The 21,126-nt window shown below is 47.2% G+C and overlaps 1 protein-coding gene across 1 annotated transcript in view; it reads right to left on the bottom strand.

Moving 5' to 3' along the window:
• Positions 1-9,275: 9,275 nt before the first annotated feature.
• LOC144119395 (testis-specific serine/threonine-protein kinase 3-like) overlaps positions 9,276-21,126 on the bottom strand; it is a 984,587-nt gene continuing 972,736 nt past the window's right edge. Inside the window, exon 9 of the mRNA XM_077652021.1 lies at positions 9,276-9,817. Within this exon, the coding sequence (XP_077508147.1) occupies positions 9,515-9,817 (303 nt within the window). The 3' untranslated portion in view covers positions 9,276-9,514. The remainder of the gene's footprint in view (positions 9,818-21,126) is intronic.

Here is a 21,126-nt window from a genome sequence, read left to right as displayed (position 1 = left end):
AACAGGTCCTAGTGATCAAAATACACTCTAGGCCTAGCACTTGTCATGTCCGGACAAAGAGCGTTCCTCGAACCGAACCGACAGTCGTCCAATGTTCCAAGAGCAGGCCCCACGTTGGGCTGCCAGATGTGGGGTTGAATTGGGGAGATAATAGTTTCTCCCCGCTTAATCGCGGCTGACACGGTTCAAAGCCGCCCGGACCCCACCTCGTGGTCGCGTACGCTACCGAGCGCTCGCCGACCACGGCGGGCCTTGCTCTGGGGGAACAAAGGAACGACACATTGGCTGACACAAACAGGCATTTATTGCTACAGAAACAATAACGCCAGCTAACAACAAGGTACGCTAATGAATCAAGGTCGTCCGACTCACCAGCAAGGTTCCGAGCGAATGTTCGCCCGCACTAGGGCGAGGGATATATACTTCGAAGGCCGGACGGGACGAGTACGGGAGCCTGTCTCCACGTCGCTTCCTCACCCCGCCGGCGAAGAGCGGAGCCGCGAGCGACACGTCCGCCCGCGCCGACGATCCCAGCCGAAGCTCCCAGGCCCCCTCTCCCGCACGCGGGCTTTGGCAGTCTTCCGCGCAGCGATGCTGGCGCCCTCTCTTGCCAGTTAATGTAACTGACAAGGGAATGCGCTCCGCCTCGAGGTGAGACTGCCGCTGCACGGTGCCTCGCTGGAAAGCAAACTGAGGGGGCTGCAGGGCAGGTCCCCACAGAGTGTATGCTATCTGTAGGTCATCTACATAAACCGAATACATAACGGACTTGGTTATTACTTTGGCTAAAGAATTCATTTTTACTATGAAGAGTGTCGTACTTAAAATGCATCCCAGGGGTACGCCATTCTCTTGGGTGAATGTCATTGACAGAGTTGCTCATAGATGGATTCGGAATGTGCGGTTAGTCAGGAAGTCGTTCAAGCAGTTCAGCATCCTGCCTCGGATCCCTAGCTCTGCTAGGTCATGGAGGATGCCGAACTTCCACTTGGTATCATAGGCTTTCTCCAAATCGAAGAAGACACCGATACATTGGTGTTTGTGGATGAACGCCTCCCGGATGGTGTTTTCTATGTGGACAAGGTGATCAGTTGTTGAGCATGCTTTCTTAAATCCACATTGATGTACATCTAAGAGTCGTCGAGATTCAAGTGTGAAGGTCAGTCTAATGTTTATTATGCTTTTGAAAGATTTAGCAATGCAGCTGGTGAGGGCTGTCGGTCTGTAATTGTTAGGACTTGTTGGTGGTTTTCCGGGTTTCACAAAAGGTACTATTATCGCTTTCTTCCACTCCTCAGGTACATTCCCAGTTGTGCCATATTTTGTAAGATTTTCAACAATGCCTGCACGGCAGCCTCAGAGAGATGGGCAAGCATAGTGTAGTGCACATTATCTGGTCCTGGTGCTGTCTTTTTACCGGAAGATAATACCCTAATCAATTCCTGGAGTGTGATGGGTCGATTGTAGTCCTCGTGCATACCTGCTGCAAATGGAAGTTTTTGTTTTTCTACTATTGTTTTGTACTTCTGGAACGTGTTTGTGTAATTGGACGAACTGGAAACTTCAGCAAAATGCTCACACAGTATGTTGGCCTGTTCTTCTAAAGATGTTTATGTCCCGGGTGTAGTCAATAGAGGAAGTGTGAAAGGGGTATGGTCACTACTGAATCTACGAACCTTTTCCCACATTTTTTTAGGTTATTGAGCTCTTTATTGAGGACACATATTTCTGCCTCCAGGATTTCTCGGCATTTCTTCGAACGAGTCGCGCTCTGGCCTTGGCCCTCTTAAAGGCAATCATGTTCTCCGCTGTGGAATACCGACGGAGAGAGCCCCAAGCTTTATTTTGTTGTTTTTTTGCCAATGTGCATTCTTGTGTCCACCATACTTTGTTTTTTGTGTACGAGTCCTGTTGTTTGTGGTATGGCTAGTGTAGCGGCCGATATTATGCATGCAGTAAACTTTTCATTCATTTCGTCTATGCTGAGGTCTGCACAAAATTTTTTTTCTAGTGTGGCACTTGTTGTAAAAAATGACCAGTCGGCGAGGTGAAGCTTCCAACGACGCGGTCTTTTTGGGGTGATTTTCGTTGGGGATAATAAACTGATTAAAACAGGCAGATGATCGCTGTTATATGGGTTGTCAATGACATCCCATTTAAAATAGTTAAAAACACAAGGGGAGCAAAAAGATGAATCTAGGCAGCTCATTTTCCCACTGCTTGGAGAACAGTAAGTGTGTTTTCCCGTGTTCAGCACGCATACCTTTTTGCAGAGAATAAAAGCTTCCAGAATTCTGCCTCTGACGTTCGTATGCTCACTTCCCCAAAAGGAGGAGTGAGCATTAAAATCCCCAACCTAAAGATACGGCTCCGGTAGTTGTATTAAAAGCATTTCTAAATCGTGAAGTGAGACGGTTAGGTGAGGTTCAATGTATATGGAGCATATAGTTATGGTTTAAAAATCAAGGATGGTCACAACAACTGCCTCATATGAGGTGTTTATGTCAATTTTTCGAGTAGCAACACTACCCTGGACCACAACAGCAGCGCCTCCAGAGAGCCTGCTTGAGTTTTGTCCGTCACAGCGAAAGACTTGATACTTTTTAAGAATATTTTTTCCTGTGGTCCTAGGTTAGTCTCCTGGAGACACATTGCTACAGGGGAGAATGAATTTAAAATATCTGTTACGTCTGTGTAGTTGTGTAAAGTCCACGACAGTTCCAGTGAACTAGAAATGCCATGATTACAGACTAGATAGGGATAAGGCTTAGAACCTAGGTTGGTGGGTCTTTTGGACCAGTTATTGGGTTTTTATTCCCTTTTTTCGCTCGATAGAGTTTTGCCGCCTCTGCAGCGGAGGCGAGGGAGGAGTTGTGTCCATCGTATCCTCCGATATGCTGGACGAAGGTACTGAACGCACGGTTGTCTTCGTTTTGGGCCTCTCCGTATGGGGAGGGCCTTTGGGGCCGGCTGACCTGGAGGTCCGCGCGGCCAGTTTTGTGGATGGTGGCGCAGAACTAGCTGCGGCCACCAGGGGCACGGATGGCCCTGTTGCAGGCTCATTGTGTGTGACCTGTGCAGGTGCCGAAGGCCCCTGTGATGCTGTGCCCTGTAGCACCACAGCAGAGTAGGTTGGGTTTTGTCCCAACGAGAGTCGTTTCCGCGCTTCTCTGAATGATATCTTTTCTTTGACTGTTAGTGTTACTATTTCCTTTTCTTTTTTCTAGGCTGGGCATGACCGTGAGTAAGCCGGATGACTGCCCTCACAGTTTCCGCAAAGGTGGGGTTCAACATTACAGTTTTCAGCGGAATGGTCGTGGGAAGCACATTTGGCGCAGGTCTGTTTGCCCCGGCAGCTCTGCGAGCCGTGGCCGTACCTCTGGAATTAGTAGCATCGGCGTGGATTGGGTATGTATGGTCTGAGCTTTATCTTTGTATAACCTACTTTTATTGAATCGGGAAGTATACTAGATGCAAAGGTGAGGACAATGCGTTTCGCTGGTGTTTCCGTGTTGGTGCGTCTTATTTTGATCCTATAGACATTGGTAACATTCTGGTCTTTCAATCCTTCCAGTAGTTCAGTCTCGGTTAGATATTTCAGGTCATCATCGGAAATTACTCCACGAACAGTGTTGAGTGATCTGTGTGGGCTGATTGTTAGAGGAAGTTCTCCGAATGATGTAACATCTGAGAGTTTCTCGTATTGATGCTTGCAAAGAATTTCCAGAAGCAGGTCTCCACTAGCTAAATTTTCGATCTTGTAACCTTGACCTACGGCGTCAGTTAGGGTTCTTGAAACAAGGAATGGTGACACAACTCGAGCGGTTTTTTCAGGGTCTTCGCTATGCACTACATGGTAGCGCTGGAAATTCGTCTTGCTGCCAAAGAATTGCGCAGTCACTTCGGTGCGCCCTCTTTTTGGAGGACGATCAGCGGAAAGTAAGAAATGAGCCATCAAATATTTTTGTAGTTCGGTCATGGTGCCAGCCACCTACCATGGAGCCCAACTAGGCGACGGGACAGGAACTTGCAAGGAAGGCCTGCCCACGCCAGCTGTACACCTCAACTATAACCAAATATGACGCAACTCAGGGTGGTTGGCCACACAAGGTTAACCCTCGCCGCCAGGAAAAAAGGAAAACTGAAGAAGTGGGTAGGAGACAGGATAGTTGCTAGAATGGTGTAGGAAAGTGATAGATATAGGGGAGGATAGGAAAAAGCGACTGCCGATTTCCCCCTCTCGAGTCAGGCCGGGGGTGCCGTCTACAGGAAGCTGGGGCCAAAGTGGTGTGTTGCCTCCTCCGACGGGCCTTAAAGGTCCAAACGCTCGGTATCGGCTCAACCACAAGGATCCCCTTTTCCCTGAACACGGCGAAGCGCAGGTGTTCGGGTCCGTGGTGATGCACTGTTCACCATCATCCCCCTGCGGGGATGTCCCTGCGGATGCTCGGGAACCCGTGGTGTCGCCATTCACCAACGCCTGCTAGCTGCAGACGCCCCCCTGCGGGGCCCTTGATTCGTGCCGGTCGCGGTTCGCTGACAAGCTCCTCGTAAAGGCAATTATTTTCTAATTAACAAAAGCGGCAAAAGCAGGTTTGGTACACAACCACGAGCGAAATCATTGTGACATGCAATTTCGAATGCAAACACGCAAGCGACAGGCAATGGCCGGTTCGGCGCTGAAGCGTGCCTTTTTTTTACGCCGAGCAAAACGAATAGCGCGGAAATGACATCTTACCAAGAAAAATGTTGTGCTACACTTAGCTGGCTAAACGCGAAAGCGGTAAATCGCAACAAAAACAGCACTGAACCAACATGCGGCACTTACTCTACAGACACATGAGGAGTTCGTCGGTTGCCACTTGTCAGGCTTGATCCGGACCAGCCACAGAGCCTCCTTTTCCGGTCTCTTGGAAAGTGGAACATCCTTCTCGAATGGTTGGAACACAACATCCAGGCATTGCACGGCGATGAAAGGCGCGAACGCAGGCGCGCAGCAGTGACGCCCGCACGACTGTAGAGCGGCGAGGTCGACGCGGGGAATGCAATGGCGGAGGGAGCGCGCGAAAAGCGGTTTAGGCGGCGTCGAGTGGTTCAAAGGGTAAACCCCAAGCGGAGGCGCGCGCATCGAGGCACCCTAAGGCTGCCAGGAGGGCCGAGACTGCCGGGAGGGCAGGAGACGCCGGCAGGGCTGGCGGTGCCGGGTGAGCCGGGGCCGTCGAGATGCCAAGGGACGGTGGGAGCACAGGCACCGGTTCAGCGTCGCTGTTAGGCAAAATCAGGCTGGTGACTATCACCATGCTAGGTGCTGCTGTCACCGGTTTGGCCTTCTCATCCTGCTGCGTGGGATGTTTGGTGCGTTGGGGACCTTTGGAGCGGCTGGGGCTGTGGGTAGCAGTCTGTGGCTTGGCCAAGAGCTCGTTAGAATCAGCCGGCCGCGGCTGCGACAGAGCCGCAAAGGCCTGTTGTGGCGAGCCAGACGGAGGTGCCGAAAAACGCGACACACCTTTTGCTACAGAGCGTTCCTTGTCGTCAGGAAGCTGTGGCAACAGCGGCAGCGGGGGGGGGGGGGGGGGGGGGTGGGGCGAGGAGCAGAGGACTGGGCCGAATGTGCCTCTCGTGTGTCGTGGAGAGGGACGGTGGGGCCAGAGATGCTAGGCAGGAGTGGCGGGGAAGCTGCCAGGGGTTGCCGAGGTGGGCAGGATTCCGACGAAGGGTACGTGGGCGAGAGCGAGGCTGGGACAGCTGCTGGCGGCGGCGACAGCGGGTCTGCAGCGTCGTAGAGCGGCAGCGGGCAGTAGGAGACGCTGAAGTCCGCCAGAATGGCAGCGCGCAGCTCGTCGTACGGCCGGCTGCCCAAGGCAAAGCAGGCGATCCGGCGCAGCAGGTCGGGCTGGAGGATATCGCAGAGGACTGCTTGTTTGAACGGCTGGATGGTGATGCCGTTCAGGTACATCGCAGCCTCGAACTGAGCGAATCACCTGCCAATGCATTGAGTCCGGAACGCCGGAAGCGGCGGGTCGTGGGCTCGGCCCTGCCAGTAAGCCATCCAGTAACGCATCTGAGGGAGAAGGTGCGGCTCGACGGGTCACCAGATGTGGGAAGTAATTGGATGCTGAGGGACGGCGATGCGTTATTATCCGTTGTCCGGGTGACCAGATGTGGGATGTAGTTTCTGCTGAAGGACGAATACCAACATTATACATAACTGTTTATTAGCGACGGCAGCGGACGAGCATGCCCACGCTAACAAAGAGAATTAATTTGTACACCAGACAATATTTAGTCACGAATAAGGTAATCTCGAAACCACAGGGGCAAACAAATGGTCAAAGCAGTCACCAATTCGGACAGAGAGAAACAGGTACCAAACAGGCCAAAAATCTATGTACAGTAAATACCATGGCACGACCTCTTTCCAAATCCGACATGCCCACACTAGGCTCGTCCGGGTAGAGGAAGGAAAACAGCCCCCTTCCCAGCCGGGCAGCCTGCTTTTGTAGCCGCCGTTGGCGACGCGTGCCTTGGGTGATGCAGCGGTAGCGCTGTGCTTTATCGGTAAAGCAGTCCAGCGCGTGGCCGTGCTACGCTGAGCAGGATGATAACAAGGTGGAGGCTGCGCGGAAATGTGCGCAGAGTGTGTCGCCATTATCGTAACTGGGAACTGGGCAGTAGAATGGGGAATTGGGAGCACATCATCTATACCCATATCATGGCATTCCTTGATTCGAACAACTTTTTTCAACCTGCTCAGCACGGGTTTCACCGAGGTTATTCCTGCGAGACCCAACTTGCTACGCTCATTCATGATCTGCATGCTAACCGTGATTGTAATCTACAGACTGACATCGTATTTTTAGATTCTGCGAATGCCTTTGATAAAGTACCCCATAAACGCCTGCTGATAAAACTTTCCCAATTAAACATGCACCCCCATATTTTGAAGTTGATTGATTAGTGTTTAACTAATCGTTCGCAGTTTGTTTCTGTTAACTCACTCTTATAGTAACGTCGGGCGTTCCACAGGGATCTGTGTTTGGCCCACTACTGTTTCTCATATACATTAATTATCTGCCTTCAAACGTAACATCTAACATACGCTTGTTCGCTGACGACTGTGTACTTTATCGTGCTATTCTCACCACCGCTGACCAATCTTCTCTTCAAAATGACCTTAATGCTGTTCAGGAGTGGTTTAATAAGTGGCTAATAGAACTTAACCCATGTAAATGCAATCTTTTGTCCTTCAGCCGCCACCGTAATCTTCTAATCTTCTCATACGTAATATCAGAAGTTCCCGTACAACTAGTTCAGTCATACAAGTACCTAGGCATAACAATTTCTAGCGATCTTTCTTAGAGCATGCATGTTACTAACATAATATTGTCAGCAAGCAAGACGCTAGGCTTCCTCAAGGGCCATCTTCACCATGCTCCCCAACAAGTAAAGTTATTAGCTTACAAATCATTCGTCAGGTCCAAACTAGAATATGCGTCGCCCATTTGGAATCCTCATCAAGCTTACCTCATCAATGCCCTCGAAACTGCTTAAAATCGCGCTGCTCGCTTCATTCATTTATGGTACTCTTATGAAATCAGCATTTCCTCCTTAAAAACAGCATCCGTATTATCACCCTTATCGCTCTGTCGTCGCACTGGCAGCCTGTCTTTATTTCACAAATTCTTCCACAGCCCTATGCACCTTATATTCTTCCCCCAGCATGCATATCTCATCGCACCAGCCATCACCTACAAGTTGCCCGTCCACGCTCACGCACCGTAACTTTTTCTAATTCCTTCTTCCCTCTTGCAGCCGCAGACTGGAACGGCCTTCCAAACAACGTTGCCATCATCACTTGCCCAAGTCTTTTCGCTGAAAATGTAAAAAATTTCCTGTTATGAATCGGTGCTTTTAATTGTGTCCACCCGTCATGTAACAACCCTCTTTTGGGGCCTTTCAGGTAATAAAATGAAATGAAGTGAAAGATGCTCACACTGGCTGTCGCTACTGCCAAGTGAGCCGGGAGCTATTCGGTGATTCCTTTTGTAGCATCCGAGGTAGCAGTATTGTGGGCGTATCAGAGTCCAGGCGCAGTGATGATGCTGCTTTTCAGAGGCACACGCGTGGACGATGCTGGTGCAGGTTCTAGGATGAAGATCGTAACTGGGAAGTACAATTCGGAAACGTTACAGAGGTGCGCACACTGGTTGTCGCTACTGCCAAGTGAGCCGGGAGCGATTTGGTGATTCCTGTTGCATCATTCGGGGTAGCTGTATTGTTGCCGTACCAGACCCCAGGCGCAGTGATGATGCTGCTCTTCACAGGCCAACTTTTGTTGGGCGGCTGTCGGGTTTGCTTGGACTATGCTGCTGGAGGATCTTGGATGAAGATCGCAACTGGGAAGTGGAATTGGGAAGCGTTACAGAAGTGCGCACACTGGTTGTCGCTGCTGCCAAGGATCCTTACAAAATGACAGGATCTTTACAGAATGAGCACAGAAGAGTGTAGACAAGGTCTAACAACAATAAAAAGAACTGGAAAACAATTTCAATTTAGTAAAATTCTTGTCAGTACAAAGTGTTATAATGTTCTATGTGCTTTTTTCTATAAGCGAAACGACATATCCGATATAACACTACGTGGTAACTAATTTAACAGAACTGTAGGCCTTTCTGCCCATTTTCTCATGCACACATCTTCGTCTATGGCATATTAACTGTGATACTTGGAGGGTAACAACAAGGCTATTCTAGCACAACGCTGGCGTCGTCTTTTGGCAGAGCTTCGTACAATGAAGTCAGTAAAACTTGGGTGAATACCTTCATTCGTGCCACAATATTTCGAACGTACCTTGAGATTAAGCTATGCCATGTATGACGGGTTAAGAAAAGCACCCACAATGAAGTGAAAACATCGTTTCCATTAGGTGTCTTTAGTTTTGATTTGGAGGGGAGCTTAGCGCTAGAGAAAGAAACATGAGAGGGGCACAGGATGAGCGCTCGTCCTGTGTTCCTCTCATGTCATTGTTTCTCTTGCGCTAAGCCCCCCTCCAAATCATGACTTACCAGTGACCAGCCCAAACTTCCACTTTGCTGAAGTCCAGCTTTGTTCAATGTCAGACATCGTTTTCTTGAAGGTGCCTTTTCGGGTAGAAATCGGGCTTCATGTAATATTTGAGAAATGTTCTCTATATTATCAGGAATAGAATGGATCAGTGTTTTACTCAGGAAAACGAATATGATTTATATTAAACATAAAAATGCGGGTCTCAAGAAGAACTTTAAGGTACACCAGATTCGTGCGAAGACCCATGTGTGAACTCGCATCACTGACGTCGGTGAACTGTAGCTGTGCTGCGTGCACCGAGTAGTGCTCAGAGTGACTAGTAACTGCGAGCGGAACTTCGCAAGCGCCACTCCTGGCGTGTATGCAGGGCCAGATCAGAGTGATGAAAGTGTCACACGCATGATAGTTCAGCTCGCAGTCTTGCGGTTCTTTTGCGGTGGTCGGGCGCCTACTTGGTCGCGTCGGCCAGAGGTGGCACTTCACTGGCGTCCCCGTCCTTTGGGGCTTTGGCTGCAGCCTCCATGGCATCCCCTTCATTCGACACTTGAGCCTTGGCTTCTGCCTCGGCGGCTTCCCGGCTTGCCTCTCCCTTAACGTCGCCGGTGGTCTCGGCCCCTGGCTGCGCAGCGCTTGTTTTGCTCTTCTTGCTCGAGGTGCTAGAGCTGCCTTCCTCGTCCTTGGAAGCTTTAGCGCCAGCCTCGTCCTTGGAACTTTTGGCACCATCCTCGTCTTTGGGACTTTTGGCGCCGCCCTGCATGCAGACGCGCAGCAATGGCACCTCTCGTTGTGAGAAAAGCATTCCGGTCAAAACTTACGCTTTGCCAATGCTAGGCTGAGTTGTGCGAGCACCCGGTAATTCCGCTGGCCCAGCTTGGGTCGCGTAAGAAAAATTGATATCACAGCCTCTGTTGAACACCACTCCTGACATCCGCGTTCCTAGCCCGTGTGGAACGCGCGAATCCTAGGATCGGTTTCGCCACGTTTCCTGGGGGCATGCTGATCTGCTCGATTGCCTATTCTTTGTCTAGGACTGTGATGCGGGACAATTCATTTAACTGTACAAGAGCTCGCGGCACTATCATTATTTGTTGCAAGCAAGTATTCAGTAAACTAATGACAACAACATGCGGTCTACAAATGCTGCAAAAATAAATTACCCAGAATACTGAACAATTTACACGCTAGAAATATCCAGCTAGAAAACATCACGTTCAAGACACGATCTCTTCAAAAAATAGCTTTTCCTTGTGTATTTTAAGCAGTGGATTATGTTTGTGTGATTCATAGGCGGAACTGTCACTAAATCCAATGTTTCTTGTTTGCCATATACTCTCGCGTGGTGCTATGCATGAACTGTGTTTTCACGCTTTTTGTTTTTAATTTGCTGTAACAAAAATGCTGTTAATATCATTGTCTGCTCACTTTACGCAAACTGCCAATGAAGGGGGCCTGCGGCCCTGTCAAACTGGCTTCTAGGCAGCTTTTTCTGCAGGCCTCCTGCATCATGTAAACTGATGTAAAGTCGTATTTTATAAATAACATTATTATTATTATTATTATTATTATTATTATTATTATTATTATTATTATTATTATTAGTTATTATTAGGCAGGCGCGACGCTATTCCTAATATTCTTGTGCGCTTCACTTCCTCTGCTTCCAGAGAAAAGTTGTTCGAAGCCCGCGGGAAGCTTCGGAGTCTTTGCGAACCTGGAAAGCGACAAACGATGTTTTTCAACGAGAACCTGACAAAGCTGAACCGAGATCTATTCTGGCATGCAAGGACCAAGGCAAAACTAAATGAGTACAAGTTTTCTTGGGTTAAACGGGGCAAGATATTTGTGAAAAAATCTGAAAGCTCGTCTCTTCTCCGAATAACTAAGCCAGCAGACTTGGATCTAATCGTATAATTGCCATGGACAGCACCTTCTGCCAGGTACCGAACTTTAGGTCTTTCAAGGACACATTTCATCAGAGCTCAGAGAATGAATTTACTGTCGTAAACACCAATGTCAGAAGCCTTCGAAAATACTGGGAAGAATTTAAGTTATTTGCCATATCAGGAATTGGGTTTGTTGATGTATTCGTCTTGACGGAAATCAATGTTACAGATGCATGCATACGTTGTCAGTGCCGGGCTATCAGTGCCATTTTGTGACGCGGCCTCATCGACGAGGGGGCGGAATCGCCATCTTTATAAGAGACACGTTTGACGTTGCGCCTATTGTCGTGAACCTCGCTCATGCGGAATGCTTAGCGCTTACGGTATCCTGTGGTGCTCGGTGTTTAAGGTTAGTAGCTCTATATCGGCCACCTTGCAACAGTACTACTCGTTTTTTACTGGAACTCGAGGAAACGTTGACCTTATGGAATTCCGTGGAAGAATTATGTTTAGTGGGAGACTTAAATATAAATACCTTGTGTCCTACGGTGGGCTCTGTATCCGACTACCTGTCACTCCTGTCCTCGCACGGTCTTTCAAATACAATAACCGCTCCTACCCGTGAAGAAATACTTGCAGACCACTTAACAACATCTTGTCTAGACCATATCGCCTTACGTGCCCCTAACTACTCATTTGCTTCTTGTGTTATTTTGCAACGTTTTTCGGACCATTATCTCGTCGCTTGTCGTTCGTCTCCATCGTTTCCTACGCCAGCTGCTCTTAGATCCACCACATCCAATAATTTAAGCTACATCACCGTAACCGACCAAAGGACCTTGGATAACTTGATTAACAGTTTTAATTGGATGGCAATAACTGAATCTAATCCACCACAGAAGGTGTACAGTATCTTCTGCGACCAAATAAAAAAGTTCGAAAATAATTCAAAGCACGTCGTAATAAACAAGCGCAGGAAGGATTACAACTGGTTGACTGCAGATATAATGCGGGCCATTTCCTATAGAGACATGCTCTGGAAACGGTGTAAGCATGCCTAAAAAAATAAACACCTACGCCTTGAGTACAAAACCGCACGAAATAGGGTAGTTGCCTTAATAAGATGCACGAAGCGCCAGTACTTTTTCGAAAAATTTCATCAGTCGTCAAGGAATCCCGCAAAAACATGGTCACTGATAAATTATCTTCGTGGCAAGAACGCTGCATACATTTCCCCAATCTCGTTTTTTCCAGGCGACTCGGTCGAGGTTGCAGATAAGTTCAATCAACTGTTTGCGCTGGCTTCCGAGAATGCATCTTCTTGCCAGGCCGTCCAATACACGCTTAAGGAATCTATGTCAGCGTCCGCTTCCCTACCTAGATTTTCAGAAAATGAACTTCACCAAATAATTTTCAGCTTTAAGCGCAATAAGCCTCCTGGAATCGGCGGCTTATCTGCGAACCTGCTACAAAGGAACTTTGCAGCATTATCCAATATCCTGCTCTTCATGTTAAACGGTTTTCTTGATACCGCGCTTATCCCCAAGGAGCTTAAAACTGTGATTGTTAAGCCCTTTTATAAAGGAGGAAAAAGGGATGACATCAAAAACTATCGGCCTATTTCAATCCTACCCATACTGTCTCATATTCTTGAAAAATTCCTTTTGAAATCCATGTCGTCTTTCGTTGAGAAATTTTCAATTCTGTCTACTCGACAGTTTGGTTTTGTATCCGGTCGTGGTACGGTAACCCTTCTAGAAGAGTTCTCTGATGAACTGTTTTCGGCTTTTGACCAAAATTTGTTTAGCGTTGCTTTATTCCTGGACATATCAAAAGCTTTCGAGACAGTTCATCACGGGATTCTTTTACAAAAATTATATTCCAGCGGTTTTAGAGGGCCATTTTACGATGCCCTTAAAAGCTGTCTCGCCGAACGATCACAAGTAGTTGTCTTAGACGAAATTAAAAACGCAAGTGGTAAACTTCCAATGAAGGCCGGAGTTCCTCAGGGTTCTATATTATCACCTCTACTTTTCAATATATTTATTAATGATTTATCTAGGGTTGTTTCAAAAGGTTTAATATTTCAATAAGCTGACGACACTGTTCTGCTCTCAAAACATATTTCTTACAGCATGGCTGTCTCGAATCTCCAAGGTAATATACACAAAACAATGACTTGGTCCGCTGATAACCATTTAATGGTTAACACCTCAAAAACCCAACTCGTTTGCTTTAGATCCCCTTTAAAATTAACCGCTATAAACGCGCCAGTTTTTCTGCACAGTCACAACTGCCATTCCTGTCGATGCGTGCCAACTACCTACGTGAACTCGGTAAAATACCTGGGAGTATTCTTCGACAGTGATATGTCGTGGCACACTCAGCTATCACATGTTTGCGATAAGCTCAGGAGCGCTGCATGGTTGTTTTTCAACATCAAGTCTCCCGTACTGTTTCCAGTAAAAAAAATGATAGCACATGCTTTGGTCTACAGCACCCTTCTATATGGGATTACCGTCTTTGCTTTTTGCCCTACCCGATGGCAAAACCGCGTGGATTCTTTGTTAAAGAACATACTGAGAAATCTAGCCTACAATAATTCGTCACTCAAAAATCATAACATCTTCTCGGCGCTTGGCTTGCCTTGCTTCTGGTCTTTGTTTGTACAAACTGTGGTGCTACGGCATTTTTGGTTCAGTGATATTAAAACGTGCTATACAGCCCCCCGAGGCCTTCGTAATAGTTTACGCTATGTAGTGCCGCGATCCTCAACAAGATATGGTGAAGCTAGACGCTGTGTTTACGTGCCGAAAATTCTGAACGATTTGCCAAATGAGGCATTCTCGATTCAGTCAAAAAAGGCATTGAAAAAGATAATTTGTTCACTGTAACGCGGTTGTTTCAATACTTCTAAAAAGTATTGGTCATCACCTCTGAAATATGTTCATCATATCTTATGTGTATTGATTCTTGTCTCGTGATTTGCTCCTTGTTTGTGTTTAGCCTCTTAACTGTTAATACCCTTGCATTCACCCTGTTATGCGTCGAGTGAATATTGCACACTCGTCCGCTGATTTTGCCGGGCCAAGTCCTTCAAGCCATTGGTGGCTTTGACAGGCCCGTTTCTTGTACTTTGAATTCTTTTGTGCAATAAAATGATTATTATTATTATTATTATTATTATTATTATTATTATTATTATTATTATTATTATTAGGACGCATGTGTGCTGTGCTCCCGTCCGTTTTTTGGTAAGCAGCAGTTTTTTCGTTGTGCCGACTGCAACAAACGTGTACACGCGAAGTGTGTCACTTGGAGTGACGACGAGCTGCAGCTTTTGAAGTCCGGCTCGCCACCATTCATGTGCAATCTGTGTTTGTCGTCTTGCGGCGGTGCTAAGCCTAGCGACGGTGGCGTGTCAGCGGCTGCATTCCTTTCTTCCACGGCCCACCAGCCCCATCACCCGACCGACCCGACCGGTTCCCTCACTTCCTCCCCGACGGGCGAACCTGACGGTGCGCTTGCCTCCCTTCGGGCTCTCCTCCTCGACGCATTTGAAGGAATCTCGTTTCTGAGCGACGAGGTCGCCCAGCTGCGGGAGGAGAATGATCGCCTTCGTGGTGACAACTCGCGGGCGCTCGCTCCCCAGGCCGAGGTCGTTGCCTCTCTGCGGGCTGATGTTCGCACCTTACGCGAGGAGCTTGCGAGGCGCCCTGCTTCATCGCAGCGTGATCCGCCTTTCGTCGAGCCCCTGTCCGCAAACAGTCCTTCCCGTATGTTCCAGCCATCCAAGAGCTACTCTGCTGCCCTTCACTGTGGGATGGCGCCTGTTGATTTGGCCACCTGCCCGACATCTGTATCTGTCCCCCCACTTGTAGTTAATTCGCCTGAGGCGCAGAAGAAGCACCGAAGCCCAGCCATCACTGGCTCGTCGAGCTCATCCAGTCTGAACGTCGCCAGACCTCAGAAGCGCCCGAAGGCTATTTTCGTCTCCAAGCTGTGCCCTGAGACAACGTCTGCTGATCTGACGAACCATCTGAAGTGCGTGAACGTAACCCCTCTAACCTGCCGGCAGTTGAAAACGAAATATGACTCCTACTCGTCCTTCTACCTCACAGTCAGCGCGGAATTTTACGATCAGCTTGTTGACCCTTCGATGTGGCCTACGGGCTGCATCTTCAAGGCTTTTCGTGGAAAGCTCCTGGATGGTATGTTGCATCCTTCCGAGCTGACGGTTGATCGCAGTCAACCCTAACTTGGATATATATTACGAAAATGCCCGAGGTCTTCGGACTAAGGAACCTGTATTTTTTCCCAATGCATTAGCCTCTTGTTATTCGGCTGTTGTAATTACTGAGACCTGGCTGTCTAGCGAAGTTAACTCAGGTGACTTCTTTCCTAATAACTATTCTGTTTTTCGAAGTGACCGCCCTGAATCAGCTTCTAAACAAAAGGGAGGGGGAGTGCTCATTGCTATTGACAGTTCCGTGCAGTGCGTTCGGCGTTCCGACCTGGAAACCATCGAAGAATCTGTCTGGTTAGAGCTAACTTTAACTCGACATCAAAAACTCTTATTGGCAGCTTTCTATATTTCCCCTAATCTGCCTCCTCCTGCCTACGATGATGTACTACATTCTATTGAATATGTTATCACTTCTCATAGCAAGCACAAACTGCTCATTTTAGGGGATTTTAATACTCCAGGTATTAACTGGAATACCTTTACATATTCACACAACAATCATTATTTAGTTAGTAAGTGCAACCGGCTTTTAGATTTCATAGCTTTTAACACCTTGCAGCAACACAATTTAATTGAAAACTGTTGTGGTAATGTTCTTGACATTTGTTTATCTAATTTTGAAAATGTTCGAGTCTCGTCATCTGACATCTCACTTACTCGCTGCGACAAATTTCATCCTCCAATTCTCATAACGGCTTCGGTTTCTGTCCCACCTTCTGCTAATTCAAATCGTGCGGGGAATTCCCCCCGTTTCGCTTACGCACTTGGCGACTATGTTGGTCTCTTCGGTTTCTTCTCTTCTGTCGACTGGTCTCTTTTAAGCGAAATCAGCGATGTTGACGAACAAGTCAGTCGCTTCACTGAAATAGTTCTCAATGGTATGCGCCAGTACATACCTATGCACACTCCTACTCGCAGCAAGTTTCCGTTCTGGTTTTCCAAGGAACTTAGAACAGCGCTGAAACTTAAGGAGCGGGCCCACCATAAAGCGAAACGCCCTGGGCTGGATACATGGGCAGATGAATTTCGCCGCTTGCGTTCCCTTTGCAAACGCCTGTACAAGCGGGATCAAGAGTCCTATCTTGAATATTTAGAGAATAGTGCCTCTAATCGTCCTACTGAATTCTGGCGATACGTTCGCAAGCGTTCGAATAAATCTGATAGTCATATTCACTTAGTTGACTCTCATGGGAATGAAATTCGGAATGTCGCTGACGGCTTTCCTCAATACTTTTCCTCCGTGTACAAATCTCCACGTTGCGATTCCGTATTCCTTCCAGCTGGCGCACATAATTCCATTCTTCTCGACGAGAAGTTAGTAAGTGAGAGTCTTAAGTGTTTGAAACCATCTTTGTCCCCTGGACCTGATGGCATTCCAGCCGCCATAATAAAAGCCTTCAATAGTACCTTCGTCCCTGTTTTAACCACGATATTTAATAACTGTTTGAAAAATTCTGCCTTTCCCCGCGTGTGGAAAACGGCGCGTGTTTTCCCTGTCTTCAAATCAGGAAAGAAATCTGATGTTTCGAAATACCGCCCCCTTTCTCTTCTTTGAGCAACCTCTAAGCTTTTTGAATTAGCTTTGCACAAAGTACTTTCCTTCCACCTCAAATGTAATCATTCATAATCAGCATGGTTTCATAAAAGGTCGCTCTACTACAACTAACCTTGTGACTTTTATGACGTATACATCAGCTGAAGTCCTTCAGAGGAGTCAGGTAGACGCTGTGTACTGTGATTTGAGCAAAGCTTTCGACGTTTTTACTCACTCATTACTTCTTCAAAAGCTTCTGCTGTTTGAGATCGACGTTTCAATTATAGCCCTCCTACGCAACTATCTTCTTGATTGGTCCTGCTTTGTCAGTGTAAATGGACAGACCTCATTTGTTTACACTCCAACCAGCGGAGTTCCTTAGGGCTCGGTATTAGGCCCGCTTCTGTTATCTGTTTTTATCAATGACGTTTCCTCCGTGGTCAAAAACTCCTCATTTCTCCTTTATGCGGACGATATAAAAATGTTCAAGGCAATACATACTCTTCACGATTGCTTGTCATTGCAATCGGACATATCCGCCTTCTCTGGTTGGTGCTTGAAGAATGGGCTCACTCTCAATTCATCTAAAACCAAGGTTGTCTCATTTACGCGTAAAACGCACAGTCTTCTCTACTCTTATTCTGTGAATGGTAGGCCGCTGCCCAGGGTTGATGAAATTAATGAACTCGGCGTACTTTTCGACCGTAGCCTCAGCTTCTCCTCTCATACAAAACGCATTGCTCTACGGGCTATGCGTACACTCGGCTTCATCTGCAGGCTTTCGAAAGAGTTTCGACCCCCACTTCCTTTCATAAAGCTCTACCTCTCCATATGCTTGCCGCTTTTGGAATATGCGTCTGTTGTTTGGAACGGCACTTGCCAGTCGAACCGTGAAAAAATCGACAGAGTTCAGCTAAGGTTTTTACGCATATTTCAACATCGGTTTTCTTGCAAAACTTCCAGCTCTCGTCCCAGACGGAGTAACTCACTGCAGCTTCCTTCTCTTAGCTGCCGTTGCGTGAGGGCAGATATAATTTTCTTGTATAAACTTCTTCATGGTCACATTCTATGCCCTCAGCTCCTAGCGCGTATCCTTTTGCGTGTACCGCGAAAGAGCATAAGGGAATTCAGACCATTCCAAGTTTCTGCGCTCCTGCACTCCCTCTCCCCTCTGGACAGAATGCAAAAGTTGTTTAATTCTCTTTGTCCTCACCTAGATATGTTCGAAAATTCTCTCCCTTCCTTTATATTGGATGTCCGTGACGTTCCACTTTGAGCACTCTTTTTCTCATACTTAACTTCCCCTTTCATGCATTTTGTCTTTACTACACTTGTGCGTTTGCACCGGTATTATATTGTTTTTTTCTCTCCTTAATTGTTCATCACGTGTACTTGTTTTCATTAATATTATTTCTTTAATACTGTATACTCACGCCTGATTGTCTGTAACGCGTTCACTAATTACGTTTCTTATTGTGTATGATTGTATTTCTAGCTTGTATTTCAGAGGTTTCATATTCGTTCATATTAGTATTGGCTTTATTCTTGTTTGTATTTTGCTATATGCTGTACTTGGCTGTTATCGGTCGTTCATTCTCTTTGTTTATTGTTTCATTAGTTATTTATATGTCTGTTGCCTGTTCTAGCTGTTTTTATTTACCGCTGTTCTCGCTGTTTTCTTGTTCTCGCTTTTTTTGCTTCTTGCTTGCTGTCACGCCTAGTTTATGTGTCTTTTTTTTCTATCGCCTTGACTGCTGCATTACCTCCCCTAAGTGTCTTCCTTTGTAGTGAAATAAATTTACATTTTGTGCGTGTGAATGGTGTACCAGCACCAAGACCTATGGGTTGTTCCTGGGCACCGAAAAATACAGATTGATTAATTGATTATTATTATTATTATTATTATTATTATTATTATTATTATTATTATTATTATTATTATTATTATTATTATTATTATTATTATTCCAACATGGCGCCCAGTAAAGACGCATGTGTGCTGTGCTCCCGTCCGTTTTTTGGTAAGCAGCAGTTTTTTCGTTGTGCCGACTGCAACAAACGTGTAAACGCGAAGTGTGTCACTTGGAGTGACGACGAGCTGCAGCTTTTGAAGTCCGGCTCGCGACCATTCATGTGCAATCTGTGTTTGTCGTCTTGCGGCGGTGCTAAGCCTAGCGACGGTGGCGTGTCAGCGGCTGCATTCCTTTCTTCCACGGCCCACCAGCCCCATCACCCGACCGACCCGACCGGTTCCCTCGCTTCCTCCCCGACGGGCGAACCTGACGGTGCGCTTGCCTCGCTTCGGGATCTCCTCCTCGACGCACTTGAGGGAATATCGTTTCTGAGCGACGAGGTCGCCCAGCTGCGGGAGGAGAATGAGCGCCTTCGTGGTGACAACTCGCGGGCGCTCGCTCTCCAGGCCGAGGTCGTTGCCTCTCTGCGGGCTGATGTTCGCAGCCTACGCGAGGAGCTTGCGAGGCGCCCTGCTTCATCGCAGCGTGATCCGCCTTTCGTCGAGCCCCTGTCCGCGAGCATTCCTTCCCGTATGCTCCAGCCATCCAAGAGCTACTCTGCTGCCCTTCACAGTGGGATGGCACCCGTTGATTTGGCCACCTGCCCGACATCTGTATCTGTTCCCCCACTTATAGTTAATTCGCCTGAGGCGCAGAAGAAGCACCGTAGCCCAGCCATCACTGGCTCGTCGAGCTCATCCAGTCTGAACGTCGCCAGACCTCAGAAGCGCCCGAAGGCTATTTTTGTCTCCAAGCTGTGCCCCGAGACAACGTCGGCTGATTTAACGAACCATCTGAAGTCCGTGAACGTCACCCCCCTTTCCTGCCTGCAGTTGAAGACGAAATATGACTCCTACTCGTCCTTCTACCTCACAGTCAGCGCGGAATTCTACGATCAGCTTGTTGACCCTTCGATGTGGCCTACGGGCTGCATCTTCAAGGCTTTTCGTGGAAAACTCCTGGATGGTATGTTACATCCTTCCGAGCTGACGGTTGATTGCAGTCAACCCTAACTTGGATATATATTACCAAAATGCCCGAGGTCTTCGGACTAAGGGACCTGTATTTTTTTCCAATGTTTTAGCCTCTTGTTATTCGGCTTTTGTAATTACTGAGACCTGGCTGTGTAGCGAAGTTAACTCAGGTGACTTCTTTCCTAATAACTATTCTGTTTTTCGAAGTGACCGCCCTGAATCAGCTTCTAAACAAAAGGGAGGGGGTGTGCTCATTGCTATTGACGGTTCCGTGCAGTGCGTTCGGCGTTCCGACCTGGAAACCATCGAAGAATCTGTCTGGTTAGAGCTAACTTTAACTCGACATCAAAAACTCTTATTGGCAGCTTTCTATATTTCCCCTAATCTGCCTCCTCCTGCCTACGATGATGTACTACATTCTATTGAATATGTTATCACTTCTCATAGCAAGCACAAACTGCTCATTTTAGGGGATTTTAATACTCCAGGTATTAACTGGAATACCTTTACATATTCACACAACAATCATTATGTAGTTAGTAAGTGCAACCGGCTTTTAGATTTCATAGCTTTTAACACCTTGCAGCAACACAATTTAATTGAAAACTGTTGTGGTAATGTTCTTGACATTTGTTTATCTAATTTTGAAAATGTTCGTGTCTCGACATCTGACATCTCACTTACTCGCTGTGACAAATTTCATCCTACAATTCTAATAACGGCTTCGGTTTCTGTCCCACCTTCTGCTAATTCAAATTGTGCGGGGAATTCCCCCCGTTTCGCTTATGCACTTGGCGACTATGTTGGTCTCTTCGGTTTTTTCTCTTCTGTCGACTGGTCCGTTTTAAACGAAATCAGCGATGTTGACGAACAAGTCAGTCGCTTCACTGAAATAGTTCTCAATGGTATGCGCCAGTACATACCTATGCACACTCCTACTCGTAGCAAGTTTCCGTTCTGGTTTTCCAAGGAACTTAGAACAGCGCTGAAACTTAAGGAGCGGGCCCACCATAAAGCGAAACGCCCTGGGCTGGATACATGGGCAGATGAATTTCGCCGCTTGCGTTCCCTTTGCAAACGCCTGTACAAGCGTGATCATGAGTCCTATCTTGAATATTTAGAGAATAGTGCCTCTAATCGTCCTACTGAATTCTGGAGATACGTTCGCAAACGCTCGAATAAATCTGATAGTCATATTCACTTAGTTGACTCTCATGGGAATGAAATTCGGAACGTCGCTGACGGCTTTGCTCAACACTTTTCCTCCGTGTACAAATCTCCACGTTTCGATTCCGTATGCCTTCCAGCTGGCGCACCTAATTCCGTTCTTCTTGACGAGAAGTTAGTAAGTGAGAGTCTTAAGTGTTTGAAACCATCTTTGTCCCCTGGACCTGATGGCATTCCAGCCGCC

This window comes from Amblyomma americanum, chromosome 2, assembly GCF_052857255.1.
Source record: "Amblyomma americanum isolate KBUSLIRL-KWMA chromosome 2, ASM5285725v1, whole genome shotgun sequence".
Taxonomy (NCBI): domain Eukaryota; kingdom Metazoa; phylum Arthropoda; class Arachnida; order Ixodida; family Ixodidae; genus Amblyomma; species Amblyomma americanum.
This window is presented reverse-complemented; position numbering and strand designations above follow the sequence as displayed.